Below are 15,047 nucleotides of genomic sequence, written 5' to 3'. Positions count from 1 at the left end.
TTCTAATTTTGTGAGAAGCATCTGTACTTGAATCACAATGTACAGACAAAGGCGGCATCTTATTCATTTATCAATCTATCCAGCTCATTGTTGTATAAATTTGTACAATAACAATTGTGCAATTGTACCCACTACACAGCCCATGAAGGGCCAAAAGAGGTCCTTAAAAAAAAAAAAACCCTCCTGGTCCTTTCTGACAGCACAGAACTAAAGCGCAAAGACGCACAAGCTGATATCTGAAAACCCATAACTTTATTTTATACAAAACTCACAATCCCAGGATGAAAGTCACAATATCCTAAAGAACAGAACCACGATGAATAAACAAAGCTCCTGCATGCCGATTTCCAGCAATTATTCATGTAGACAGTCTGCATGCCACAAAAACTTGCATCCATTCTCAATGGTCTTACAAAACAGGTCTTGGCTGCTGAGTTAGCAATAGGCCAAATCTCTTCTTGATGGAGACGCGATGTCGGGAGTACTTGTCATCTGGAGAGAAGCGAGCGGGATGAGCCGAAGAGGTCGGCTGTCCACTAGGAGATACATTCTGCAACAAAGAGTAATAACATACATTAAATTTAGTTCAACTGTGGAGTAGTGCAACCATAACGGTCCCTATGACATAACGATGGTGAATTGTGAGAAGCACCATTACTTCCTATGTAGATAGTAGGCCAGAATTCAGAATTGCAAGTGCACAAGATAAAACGTTGATGCTTCAAGGGGCAAAGGATAAAAACTTTCTGTAGACCATCCGTCAGCATGTGCGTTCTGAAGTGTCTCTGAAGATGAATGGTCGGCACACTACAGCGCAGTTTGCAATATAACTACATTTTAACTACTTCTCCATTAGGTGAGACCATAGCAGATAATGTTCCGCTTACTGCAATGCACATATCATGGTGGGAGTGGCGGTATCAACATTTTATGCATTACACATATGCCCTGGGGCTGTACACAGAGCATTACACTATACTACAAGAGTTAAAGGGGTTGTCAGCTCTAAATCTGTAAGTCTGCAGTCACTGACTGCTGACTTACGAATCCCTCACCATACATACTGTGGGGATTCACTGGTTTCTGAGCCAGGACCGGCGAGTGACTGCACAACCCCTTTAAAAGATATATTCACACCTCGCACCACAATAAAGCATCACTATGGTTTTACTGTACTCTGATTAGAGTGCTCCAGACCCTCAAACAGCTGTCAATACAGGATTGTTTGCCATGAATAACACCATTTCTGAGGCAGGATCCTGGCAACAAGGAGCTTATGGAAAGGGCAGAGACTCTGCCGTATTTATCGTGTGAGAATCGCGTGTAAACCTCCTTCTGGCTGTCGGCTCTCCTGACCTGAGCTTGACAGCTGCATAGTAATCCATCACGCTGTCTTGCTCAGGTCAGGAGAGGTGTTGGGCCAGTCCGTGCAGTGCGATGCGATTCTCGCACTAGTTGTACAGACGTCTGACTCAGCCCTAAACAAGACAATCTGCTACTACCAGGGGTGGCAGCTGCTGACTGGCCACATTATAACATGGAAATGGGGGGGGGGTCTGGTAAAAAACAAACAAGACATTTCTACTACAAAACAGCACAACACCTGACTACAGCTTGTGTGGAAATACAGCTCCACAACACACGGGCAGCCAATCAGGTGACAGATTACAAAATAGAAAAGGCATCTGAAAATGAAACGCTAGATTGTAATTGGCTGCCATGGACAAGCACTACTGCCTCACTTCACAGGCTTTTCCATTTCTCCCCTCTATACACAGGGCGTGCTGGCCTTCTCATGCTGCAGAACGAAGGCTCTATGCAGCGTGATGGTGGTCACCAGCGGAGCGTCCCGTCTCACCTTCATGGTGTATACCCGCTCTCCCTGCTCGTTCAGGTAATACTGCAGGAACATGTCTGCACGTACAGTTCACCACGCTGCTCGCGCTCTTCTGCAGCGCCACACGTTTCTGCAGCAGTACTTCCGTTTCCGAGACACATCACTTCCGGCACAAGGGTTTCTGGGTATTGTTTGCCTTCTTTTCCACACAGAGCGCCCTCTATAGGTGGAAGTCATGAGTGAAATGACTTCTTGGAGTTTCTCCCAGCAGCCTGTGCGTTCAGTAGTACAGTACTGGAGTGAGGAGAATGTGGCTGTGCGGTGGGGCTTCATGCTGCACACATAGTACAGTCCCCTCATGTGAAAGCTGCATAGTAGAAATTGTATGGCAGGGCAGGCTTGATGGAGTGGGAGGCTTATAGCCTCGATTTTATAAACTGCAAGAAGAGTAGATTTCTGCTGGAGATTTTCACCCTTTCTCATGCAAAAGGCAAAATTTGTGGTAAATGCTGCACTTTTGAAGTAAAATCCACACATTTAGGCCGTGTATCAAAAAAGCAGAAATGCGAAACGCGCGTCAGGGGCTGCGGAGCGGGCTGAGGGCGTTGTGACGATTTATGAGTAAGCAGGTTTTATTCACCATCAAAGCCCAGGAGTTTGGTAGTTAGGACACACATGCTCTTTACCACACGCTACAAGCATCCTGTTGCTTTAAGGCCATGTGCACACGATGCAGATTTGCAGCGGATCCGCAGCGGATTTTACCGCGCAGAAACGTTGCATATCCATATTGTGATGTACAGTAGCCTTAAAATCAATGAAAAAAAAACCGCTGTGCAGACGCTGTGGATTTTTCTGCGTGGTTTTCCTGCGGTAAAAAATCTGCAGCATGTTACTTCTTTTGTGCGGTTTTCCACCTCCCCTGTCACCAAATCCGCAGGGGGAAAACCGCAGTGGAAAACCGCACTAAAACCGCAGGAAAAATGGAAGAAATCCGCAGGAAAAATGCAGGTCATTTGACCTGCGGATTTCTTCCATTCTGCGCGGAAAAATCCGCATGGCTAAAAAGTCCGTCTGCACTCAGCCTTAATGGCATACTAGATACTTACCTTGCTTCCTGCATCCCTTTGTCAGACTGCAACTTTCCCTCTTAATTCACGGCTTCATGTCTCCTCCATATTCTCCTCATTGTTGCTGTTTATTGTGTATATGATATCTGTGTGTGATACATTAGTAAAAGTTATTTTGTACTTTTTATCATTTTTTTGGTGGATTTTTTTTTGCTCCGTTTTTTTCTCTTGTTTGTAGCATTTATTGGAGTATTCCATGCAATGAGTTTAGTTTGATCGTATTTTGGGAGGATTTTACCTTATCTGTTCTCGGCCTCAATATATCTTTTGCTTCTTTTGATTGTTGTTTCAATAGATAATATGTAGTCTGGTCATGGTGTGGCGGTATTTATCCCCTGTATATGGTATTATTTGCTAATATGAAAAACAACCTTGGCACACTAGTACAATGATTCAGAAATGAGTTCATATAGCTGCTTTTATTTTTAATTTTGAACGGACCAAAAAGAATAAGGTACAGATAAATAAATATCCAACGTTTCGGCTCTCTAGCCTTTATCAAGAATTTATCTGTAGATAAATTGGTCCTAAATTATGTAGGCAAGATTTCATGTTCAGCAGTGACCTATAGGAGTCACCCTCAAAAGCGTGCATTCATATTCAGGCCATCAGGAGCTGGTGCGGTAACGTGGTGCGCTTGGTATTATTTGGTCACGATGTGGAGTCATTATAAAGTTTAGTCATTGTGGGATGTTATTTTGCACATATTTGCTGCTGGGGCCGGAGATTAGTTGCAGCAGACAGCTGTGGTAATAACAGATGGACAGGAGGTCATCCTTTCGAAATTGAGCAGGGTTTCTTTAATGCAAATTTTCAAAACTTAGAGAAAACCCTTTAAAAATATCTACAATATTAAGAAGTGACTGGGACAATGTATGCTGGACTGGAGGCAGCGAGGTAGGGTAAGAAGAGTAAAGCACCTTTACTTTTAGTTACCATTACTTGTAGTTTGTGTTTGAGGAAAATGTGAGCGAATATGGGTATGGCTTTTAAATGGGCGTAGTTTTCTAGCACATCAGAGAACCCGTTGTTAAAAAATTGAATCCCACCCCTTCATTGGTGTGCACATACTTCGGCTTATGTCACTTCTTTCTTTTGCTTCAGGGTTCAGAAACCATGAAACAGTTAAAAAAAAAGTGATATATTCATTCTTCCGGTGGCTTCGTTTGGAAGCCGCTTGGTCTCTATTACAGAAGATGTAGAAAAAGATGGCGTGAAAGAAAAGCGCCAAACTGCGACTTGGCGAAAACTATGGGGGGTCCGCCGTTAAATTGAAAACGTGCACATAGCCAAAAGGTGTTTTTACACATTACATATCCAATGTGTATTTACATGAGGATCTACTACAAAAAAATGAGACACCTGCCACAGATATGTCACATATTTGTACAAGGATACATTCCCTTAGCCCTTATTCACATATGCCAATAAGTGACATTTCTGAGCAAATCTGCAAGCACAATCAAAATGTTCATTTTTCTCTAAAATGTTTTTTTGTTTAATCACTGCATAGACAGAAACCTCCCAGATTTTTTTCTGAAGCATGTCATTTGGGCTATGAAATCCCATTCAAGTGAAATAGCAGATTAATAAGTGTGTCAACAATTAATCCACACAGAAATCTTCATTAACTCCTTAAAGGGGTTTTCTGGGATTATTTTATTCCTATGGGCCTGAGAACTAACAGGCAGATAGTTAAATTTATGTTCTAGAAGTACAGGAGTAGATTGACCAGACTAATCACTCATGTACTGGTGCAATATCAAGGAGATCCCACGGACAAGATAAAGATCCCCAACTCACATCAGGACTACAAGATCCCAGGTACTATCAGCTGCATCACATCTAATGTGGTGTACCTAATTATTTGTACTAAATGTCCAACTGGGGGTCTGTATGTGGGGGAGACAGGGCAAAAACTGAGAATATGGATGAATTCTCACCGCCACACAATAAGAGAAAAAAGAAAGGATCTACCTGTAGCAAAACAATTTTGTATCCCCGGTTATAGCATGATGGACATTAAATTACTTGTATTAAAAGGTAACTTCAAGTCTCAGAGAGACAGGAGGGTCTGGGAGTATAAATTTATGACAATCTGTGACACTCTCAATGCAGGAATGAATGTGTCGTATGGATTTATGTCTTTTTACATCAATTAAGGAATTTGCTCTTCAGACCTTCTGGGGTCATCACACAACACAGAACCAGACCCCAATCAGTGGACAATAAAACATTCAGACTCCTTATCTATGAACTATTCCAATATTTATGTTTATCCCTCTCCCATAATGACAATTCTGCTTCACGTCACTTATCTTATCTATTGAGTTATTTCTGTGTTGTTTTGTGCATAAATATGTGATTCTTCAGAAGTTGTATTAAGGGCCCGTTACACATAGCGATATCGCTAGCAATATCGCAATAACGTCTCTGGTTTTGTGACGCAGCAGCGATATTGCTAACGATATCGCTATGTGTGATACTTACCTCCGACCGGCTCCCCCGCAGGTTATCGCTGATCGCGCGAGAATGTCCTGGGCCGTTTCTCGTCATCTGCTTCCTGCTGGGCTTCCTGCTGTGGCGACGAGCAACGCGTGGACGCGGGCGGGAGGACGTCTTCATCGCCTCGTCTGACAGGTAAGTAGCGACTATGTCGCTGGTGAGATCTGCCTGTTTGGCAGCTCACTAGCGACCACTTAGCGATGCACCAGCGATCCTGATCGGGTCATATCGTTGTCGGGATCGCTGGTGCATCGCTAAGTGTAACGGTACCCTTAGTCCAGCCTGATGAAGAGACCTGAGTAGTCTCGATAGCTTGCAATTTGTTACCATCCTTTCAATTAGCTATTAAAAGGTATCAACCACTGAGGACTCTCAATTCTAAATATTTTTCTATCTACCGGCTTTCACGGTACACGGTATCTTTCTTGTGTCAAGGAGATCGCAGCATTCTTAGGTTTGCAGGAATAGAGAGTGTGCCCCTGCTACCACATATGGGCGCTAGACACAACTTATTATTATTAAAGGGAGTGGATGGATTATTCACAGAGGCAGAAGGTCCAATTTGGTTTAATGTCAGTGTGTTCCTATAATATTTTTATAGGATTTTTATTACCTTGTTGTACATTAATCATTAATGTGACATTTTGCATATACATATATCACTTTCAGCGACTTTGTTTAATGTCACTACCATGGCATCGTCCTCAAGCCCTGGTAATATGAACACCGTGATGCAACAGGACCAGCGTAACCTAATGCGAAACGGCTGTCGCCTGTGAATGCCCCCGCTCTCCGTGCCCGATGTTGCAATTATGTTTTACACTGGATTTGAATAAAGCAATGACAAGCGTGGGTGCCACAAAGCTCGTGTCTTCCCGTAGTTGATTTGATTTCTGTCGTCGACTCGCAGAGCAGCACCATTACTGTAGCAAGGAGTGCAGTCATGCTTCATAGTACTGTAAGTTCTCAAGACGTTGTTGTGGGGCTAATAGTGCCATACTTTGATTTTCTAAAGCTGCTGGATGTAGAAATACTCCTACAATATACTGTACCTGAGGAACCAAAGAAACCTTGGGGAAAATGACAATAAGTAATCAACATAGAAAATGTAAGAAAAATATTGAAATAGTTTTCTATTTGCATTATTACATTTTTGCAATCTATAAAAGCTACTAAGTAATTTGGAAATGATTGGATTTTTTTGAGTTTCAAAAAAACAAACTCACAACATGTGTGGGAGAGTCCGGTTTTCCATGTGATATGTATGTTACAAATCCTCATAAAGATTCAACAGTGCAGACAATCCCGTAATCTTCACAGCATCATACTACATATGTGTCCTCACCACAGAGAATTTTATTAATATGATACCCATAGAAAGTAGCCAGAAAAATGCTTTCTTTCATTCATTCTTTTAGGCTAGTTTCACATTAGCGTTTGAATCCGCAGCGTATCTTACGCAAGCTAAAATGCACTTAAAATCGCGTGTAAAGCAGCAGGTTTTTTTACGCATCACCATACGCATGTGGTCAAAAAAACGCAGCATTTGCTTGCTTTTTATGCGTTTTGCATCCGTTTGCGTTTTTTATGCGCATGGTGGAAAATTTAACAGGAGAAAAATCTAGATAGACACCACCAATGGGGCAACAGTGGGCGTTTCTTATGTGATATCTTTATAAAGACCCTTGGACAGCTCAAATCTTCAGATTTTGTTCCTTTATCCTGTGTCATGATGGATCTTCGCATGGAGAGCTTTATTTCAACCTGGATTTAAGTATAACGCTGTTTCTTGCCTATGCATTTGTTTGTGAGCAAGAGAGAAATAAAGAAAGACGGAGAAGACGGCGTCGGCGTTATTGGAGACACCCCATTATTGAAGTCCGGAAGAGCCATGGAGCCTACCACACCCTATATAGCGAGCTCAATGCCAACTCAGAGAAATTTCCTGAATATACCAGGATGTCTCAAGAGACCTTCCGGGATTTTGCTTGGTCATGTCCAAGGAGCCATCCAGAGACAGGACACCCAGCTTTGTAGAGCAATTCCTGTAGAGGAACGTCTCCTGGTCACATTAAGGTACGTAATAATCCTAAACAAACGCCTGTCATGTCATAATTATTATTGTTCTGCCTTGCAAAACTTATTTTCAACTTTATCTGTTTAGCTACTTAATTTTTTTCTTTCTTTGTTTGGCAGATTCCTGTCTACCAGAGAAACACTTTCATCGCTCCATTTTCAGTACCTGCTATGAATTTCCACCCCCTCTGGAATAGTTGCGGACACTTGCCGGGCTTTGTGGAATGTTCTCCGGGATGAATTTATCCCCCTACCCACTGTGGAAATGTGGATGGAAATTGCTGGCAAATTCTGGAGAGTGTGTAATTTCCCCAACTGTTTGGGAGCAGTGGATGGAAAGCACATACAGATTAACAAACCCGCCAGAACCAGATCAGAGTACTTTAACTACAAAAAATATTTTTCTGTAGTGATAATGTCTATAGCAGATGCGGACTGTCGCTTTATCGCCGTGGACATTGGAGCTTTTGGCCGTGACAATGACTTACAGACTTTTAAAAACTCTGATCTGCAGATGCCTGTATGGAAAAAAATTTAATTTACCCCTGCCACGACCTCTCCCCAGCAGTCAAGGCCCACCGATGCCATTTGTTATGGTTGGGGATGAGGCCTTTCATATGTGTGAAAACCTACTGAAGCCATATTCCAGTCAGGACTTCAACTACAGTAAAAGGATTTTTAACTACAGACTGACCAGGGCCCGAAGAACAGTTGAGTGTTCCTTTGGGATTCTTGTCTAAAAAATGGCACATTCTTGGGACAGCCATTAATCTAAAAATGGAGACAGTTGATGAGGTGGTCAAAGCCTGTGTGGTTCTCCACAATTACATAATGGCTAAGACACGACCCAACATTGAACTGGATGAACCAGTTGCAAACCCATTGCCAGGTTACCAGCATTACCCTCTTCGGTCAACAGTTGAAGTTGCCCACATGAGGGACCAATTTGCTGAATACTTTGCTTCTGACATTGGACATCTGGCATGGCAAGATGATATGGTGTAAAATGTTCTGTTAGGTTTGTGTATGGACCAGTTATGTTTAAAATGTTCCTAATGTTTGTTGTTAATAAATATCTTTTTTTTTTTATACCTGTACCGAGTCTCCTATGTTTTTCCTCTCAAAACCACTTATTATGTGAGTGGTATGGTATTTGACGTAATTACATCCTGCGTCTCTTCTGCAGTATCTATTGAACACAGACTGAAGAGACGATGGAGGTCATAGAATGCATATGTATATTCACCTGAACAGGTGTCAGAAATAGTGAGTTCATGATGTCCAAAAACACAGCATTATGAATTCACTATTTCTGACACCTGTTTAGGTCAGTATAGATATGCTTTGTATGACCTCCATCGTCTCTTCAGTCTGTTTTCAATAGAAAACATAGACTGAAGAGACATTTTATATATTCACCAGCCCATGTGTAAGAAATAGTGAGTTCATGATGCTTAAAAACCCAGCATCATGAATTCACTATTTCTCACACCTGTTCAGGTGAGTATAGATGTGCCTTGTATGACCTCCATTGTTTCTTCAGTCTTTTTTAAAAAGATTATGCACAATGAAGAGACAATGGAGGTAATACAAAGCACATCTATATTCACCAAGCCAGGTGTCAGCAATAGGTAATTAAGGATGCTGTGTTTTTTGCATCCTGAATTTACTATTTCTGACATCTGGCCAAGTGAGAATAGATATGCCTTGTATTACTTCCATTGTCCCTTCAGTCTGCGTCACATACATTAAGCAGACTCAAGAGAAGCTGGAGAAAATACAAGTCATATTATTTTTTGACAACTCATAGCTCCACAGACACAAGAAGCAAAGCTTCAGTTTTCAAGCTGTGTCATTCCTGGAACTATGTGGTGTCAAATACTAAAGTGTACGGCGCAGTGTTTTTACGTCGCACAGTGTGTGATGCCGGCGGCGAAATACACAAATAACCACACAGTATTGGGGGCAAAAAAACTATATTTATTTAAAAAAATGACAAATTAACTGCGGCGGCTGGGAGTAGAGTGACATAACCGGGGGGTGTTTAGTTGGGACGCCTGGCTGGATAAAGACGACGCAGGGGTTGAGGGAGAAAGGGCAATCTAAACTAGTGAGGTCAAGGAGGTCATGGATGGTACTGGAGGCATGGGACGGTAGAGACACACTGGAAGGGAGAGACAAACCTGACATCACAGACACATTGGGAGGGGTGGGGGGAGGGAGATCATGAGTCCTTTGCTTTTTGGCCTATTTTTTGGGATCTGCGCTGGCTTCTAGGGAGCCTGGGTGTGTCCTGTTCCTGCGGCCTGGTCCTGGTGGATGGCATGGCAGGGTACAGGTGGTTCTGCATGATGGTGGTGGTGGATGATGTTCAAGCAGAATCCGGGTGCTGCTGCTGAATGCTGCTGGTGGTGGAGGATATCCAAGCAGGGTGCAGGTGCTGCTGCTCCATGCTGGTGGTGGTGGAGGATGTCCTGCCAGGGTCTGGGTGCTGCTGGTGCATGCTGGTGGTGGAGGATGTCCTGGCAGGGCCCGGGTGCTGCTGCTGCATGCTGGTGGCAGTGGAGGAGGTCCTGCCAGGGTCCGAGTACAGTTGCTGCATGCTAGTGGCAGTGGAGGATGTCCAAGCAGGAGCAGCACTTGGCTTGGTGGTGGCAGTGGGCTGTCCAACATCACTCCGCATGGTGGTGGCGCTGTAGTGGTATCCGGTAGGGCTTGGAATGGTGGTGGCCGTGCAGTGATGTGAAGCAGAGCTCGGCATTGAGGTCGAGCGTGTCAGTGATGGCACAGTTGGAAATTCCACCGGTGACTGCTGAAAATACCGACTCTGCTGCATAGCCTGCACATAAGCAGCATTGCAGGCCTGGAGATCAGGAGTAAGGTGTTCCGACATGCCCCGTTCTATTTGATTGAAAAAGTGATGTGCTGGCCTCTGGAGGTCGGCTTTCACTTGGTCAAGGCTTCGGTTAACATCCTGGATAAGTGTCTTCATAAGGTTTAAGCCATTATCCAGTCTGGCTTCCCTCGCCTTGAGTCCATCATGAAAGATCGAGCTCAAGTTTAAAAACTCGGGCATGAGTGTCCTGTCCGAGGCCTTCTGCCGCTGGTGGGGATACGCCAAAAAAGAAATGGCAGAGACCTGGGACAGGGGAACACCTGATGGACCAGCTTCCTGGTCTCCACTCTGTGTTGTAGGCCCACTTGCTGCTTCGATGGTGGATGGCTGGGATGGGTCCGTGGCTTTTCAATGAAGGACCGCTCCGGAACCAGGCTCAAGGGTGCTGCTCCAGGTGCTGTGAAAAGAAAACAAAAACATTAGGACCAAACATTTACAATATTAAAAGCACCAACTCCTGTGGAACAGAAAAATACAGATCAGGCAATACAACACAATCCAATAGACCACAAAAATACTTACGTTTTGGTGACAAGGACCGGTCTCAAAAATGCCAGCATGTGGAAGCGATCCTTCATCGAACGCCAACGTGTTTTAACTTTGAGCACTGTAAAAAAAAATAAAAACGTTTAGACAATGCACTTTTGCCCGGGATCACAGAACTGTATGTGATGAGAGAAACTCTCAGGAGTTTCTCGAATCACACACAGTCGTGTGATCCCGGCCAAGGTCACTTCTGCATCACACAACATTGCAATACTTACGAAATGCTTTGCGGACCCGATCCGGGGCATTGTCCCATTGTCTCATCCATCAGTCATCCCTTTTGCCACCTCATTCCATAGTCACCGGATCCACACCTTGTTCGAGTGCTGAGAAACCCGGGTGTCCCACAACGGGACTCGCTCATGGATCAGGGAGATGAGGAGGTCATTGTCTATGAGGTCTTCATCCTGTTCTGAAACCTAGAAAAGAAAGAAATACATTAATGTTGGAGAGATTAAAAAAAGGAAAAAGAAAAAAACAGACAGAAAACAGGTAATAATAAGTAAAGTCAAGAAAAAAAGAATAACAGTAGTCAAAATCAAAAAGGTACAGAAATCAGCAAAGTGAAGAAATGTACATGTATGTCAGAATACAATAAACAGAGTACAATCAGTCAAGTATACTTACATGCCGCCTAGACACCTGAACTTCTCCTTGCTGCTCCTGCTCGCCCTCTCCTGCAGTTGAAGAACTGTCCTGAAAAAGAAAAAAAAATTTTTGCCACATGTGTAGATATGACAGAGAATAATTACCAATCCATAGGGCATGTACTCACTTCACTTTCCTGTCCCAGGATGTTCACGGAGAGGGTGCTCCTCTGAAGAGGAAGACATTCTGATGAATGCTGCAAGAAAAAAAGAGACAGAAATTATTAGTACATATAAAGAGAGATAAAAGAGAAGACAGACATTGGCTTTAATACTCACATTGTTCAAAGTGGAGATTCTTCACAGGTCAGAGCTTCTTCTTTGCTTGTTTGCAGTCTGCACAGTTGTGGACTGTCAATGCACACTCCCTGTTTTTATCTAGGTTTGTGTGGGGGGTGGCTAATTAGTGTCTAGCAGAGGCGTATCTAGGCTTCCTGGCACCCGGGCAAGAATTTGGTTGGCGCCCCCCCCAACACCAAGTACATATGCGACTTGCACACTCAGCCATGTACCCACGAGCTGCTCTCCCTAATGCTCTCAATGTTCAGTAAAAAACTGAAAGCAGGAAGAGAAGCTCGTTGTCAAGTATGAAAATCGCATATGAGTGAAGTGTCCGTGTGATGACTACTGGAACCTGCAGAGCTGAGTCCTGACATTGCAGCTTCTGAACTCTCACCATTAATGCACTGCACACTTTTAGGATTCTCCTTTGCCGATGTACAGTCATGTCAGCACAAGTATGTGATTTATATACTTCTGGCCACATTCCGACTAGACGTGCCCAGCCTCGCTCCGTTCATTTTCATTGAGTGAGGCCACACATGTCTAGTCAGCATGTGACCGCATGTATGTAAATTACCGGCACGAGAGAATCCTAACAGCGTTCAGTGAGCACTATGAGAATTCAGAAGTCTGCAGTCACATAGAATGACTGCAGACTCAGCACAAACCTGGACAACCCCTTTTATGTTCCTAACAAAAACATGAGAATAAGTCAGTAGCACAACTAACATTTACATCCAGGTACCTTATAGATGACGTCTCTGGAGTCGTTCTCCTTTTCTTCATCTTGTCCAGACCCCTTGATGAGTTTTCTCTTCCACAGCGGCCTCTGCAGACTTCCATCTTCTCCGGTCTTCTGCAGCAAATCTCCACACGATGCCCTTAAAGATAGAAGTGTCATTATAATGCTCCTGAATAAAAATGTCTGCAATATACTGTCACCTCACACTATTCCCCTCCCTCCTCTAACATCCCTCTGTTCACCATACTGTCTCATCATATATTTACCTCCTCACTCTCTATACTGTCTGCTCACACATACCCCTGACTCCCCATACTGTGTCCACATACATTAACCCGTTCGCTCCCCATACTGTCTGCACCCAACCCCCATACTGTTTCCTCATACATACTCTGTCCTCAAATCTCCCCACACACATTAAATCCCCCTATCCCCACTCCAAATTCCTCACACACATTAAATAACCCCCCATCCACAATCCAAATCCCTCACACACATTAAGTAACCCCCATCCACACTCCAAATCCCCCACACATTAAATAACCCCCATCCCCACTCCCAAATCCCCCCACACATTAACCCCATCCCAACTCATTGATCCCCATCCCCACTCCAAATCCCCCACACATTAAATAACCCCCATCCCCACTCCCAAATCCCCCCACACATTATGTACCCTCCACTCCAAATCCCCCACACATTAACCCCATCCCCACTCATTAACCCCCCAAACAATAACCCCCATCCCCACTCATTAATTCCATCCCCACTCATTAACCCCCATCCCTACTCCAAAATCCCCCAACACATTATGTATCCCCCACTCCAAATCCCCCCACACATTAACCCCCATCCCCACTCATTAACCCCCACATATTAATTCCATCCCCACTCATTAACCCCACACATTAGTTCCATCCCCACTCAATAACCCCCATCCCCACTCATTAACCCCCATCTCCACTCATTAACCCCCATCTCATTAACCCGCCACACATTAACCCCCATCCCCACTCATTAACCTCCACACATTAACCCCCATCCCCACTCATTAACCCCCCACACATTAACCCCCATCCCAACTCTTTAACCCCCCCACACATTAACCCCCATCCCCACTCATTAACCCCACTACACATTAACCCCATCCCCACTCATTAACCCCCATCCCCACATTAACCCACATCCCCTCTCTTTAACCCCCCACACATTAACCCCATCCCCACTCATTAACCCCCCACACACATTAACCCCATCCCCACTCATTAACCCCACTACACATTAACCCCATCCCCACTCTTTAACCCCCCACACACAGTAACCCCCATCCCCACTCATTAACCCCACTACACATTAACCCCATCCCCACTCATTAACCCCCATCCCCACATTAACCCACATCCCCTCTCATTAACCCCCCACACATTAACCCCATCCCCACTCATTAACCCCCCACACACATTAACCCCATCCCCACTCATTAACCCCACTACACATTAACCCCATCCCCACTCTTTAACCCCCCACACACATTAACACCAATCCCCACATTAACCCCATCCCCACTCATTAACCCCACTGCACATTAACCCCATCCCCACTCTTTAACCCCCCCACACACATTAACCCCATCCCCACTCATTAACCCCCCACTCATTAACCCCCATACCCACACATTAACACCACCCCATCTTCGGTGGTTTCTTAAGCTTCACATTGGAGCACACTTACCACCAGCGCTGAGCGTTCACTCTGGGCGCCGGGGAGTGACGTCAACAGCGTGATCACATGACCTGATCACGCTGCTGACGTCGCTCTGGCCCGGCGGTCAGAGCTGCAATTGTACTGGCGTCTATGCAGACGCCAGTACAATTGTTCCCTGGGAGCCGGCATGCGCACCTTCTCTGCGCCAGCTGTCAGCTTGACAGCTGACACAGAGAACCGCCGACTCTCAGGCCGGGGGGGTGGCAGAACACAGCCGCCAGGGAGGACACTGTGGACTGCTGCATTAGGCGGCCCGGACTGCGCCCCCTGCCGGCTGCGCCCCGGGCAACTGCCGTGGCTGCCCCCTCCTAGATATGCCCCTGGTGTCTAGACAGGTTTTTTCTGGGAAAAACGCAAATGCGGGTGCTTGAAAACGCATGCGTTCGCATAGACTGCAATGCATTTTTTAGACGCATTACTTCCGCAAACAAACACATACGTTTCTAGGCGGCAAATTGACTCCTCCAAAATTGCAACATGTTGCGCTTACCGCGCCCAGCCGCAGACGACGAAACGACGCATGCGTCGCCAAACGTGGCAAAAAGCATCCAATCGCATGTACCTGCATCCCTAATGTTAAAGATAGGAGAACAAGACGCATGCGGAAATATGCGGTAGAAAC

The 15,047-nt window shown here is 44.8% G+C and overlaps 1 protein-coding gene and 1 long non-coding RNA gene across 2 annotated transcripts; both read right to left on the bottom strand.

The window, feature by feature from the left end:
• Positions 1 to 230: 230 nt before the first annotated feature.
• On the bottom strand, positions 231 to 2,033 carry NOP10 (NOP10 ribonucleoprotein). Its single transcript, XM_073565006.1, has 2 exons — positions 1,859 to 2,033; positions 231 to 550 (listed from the first exon to the last, which is right to left on the bottom strand). The coding sequence occupies exons 1-2, from the start codon at positions 1,910 to 1,912 to the stop codon at positions 410 to 412; spliced, it is 195 nt and encodes a 64-aa protein (XP_073421107.1). The 5' UTR covers positions 1,913 to 2,033; the 3' UTR covers positions 231 to 409.
• Positions 2,034 to 9,601: 7,568 nt separating this feature from the next.
• On the bottom strand, positions 9,602 to 12,026 carry LOC141078207 (uncharacterized). Its single transcript, XR_012227714.1, has 6 exons — positions 11,917 to 12,026; positions 11,766 to 11,834; positions 11,618 to 11,686; positions 11,209 to 11,409; positions 10,967 to 11,051; positions 9,602 to 10,841 (listed from the first exon to the last, which is right to left on the bottom strand). It is a non-coding gene; the product is annotated as an uncharacterized lncRNA (long non-coding RNA).
• Positions 12,027 to 15,047: the final 3,021 nt, after the last annotated feature.

This window comes from Dendrobates tinctorius, unplaced genomic scaffold, assembly GCF_039654945.1.
Source record: "Dendrobates tinctorius isolate UK_male_01 unplaced genomic scaffold, ASM3965494v1 ptg000516l, whole genome shotgun sequence".
Lineage (NCBI taxonomy): Eukaryota > Metazoa > Chordata > Amphibia > Anura > Dendrobatidae > Dendrobates > Dendrobates tinctorius.
Note: the sequence above shows the minus strand (reverse complement) of the source record. Positions and strands in the feature narration are given on the sequence as shown.

Coding starts and splice junctions, on each gene's coding strand:
- NOP10 (XM_073565006.1), bottom strand. CDS start 1,912: ATGTTCCTGCAGTATTACCTGAACGAGCAGGGAGAGCGGGTATACACC. Junction 551..1,858: donor AGCGGGTATACACCATGAAG/GTGAGACGGGAC, acceptor TCTTTGTTGCAG/AATGTATCTCCTAGTGGACA.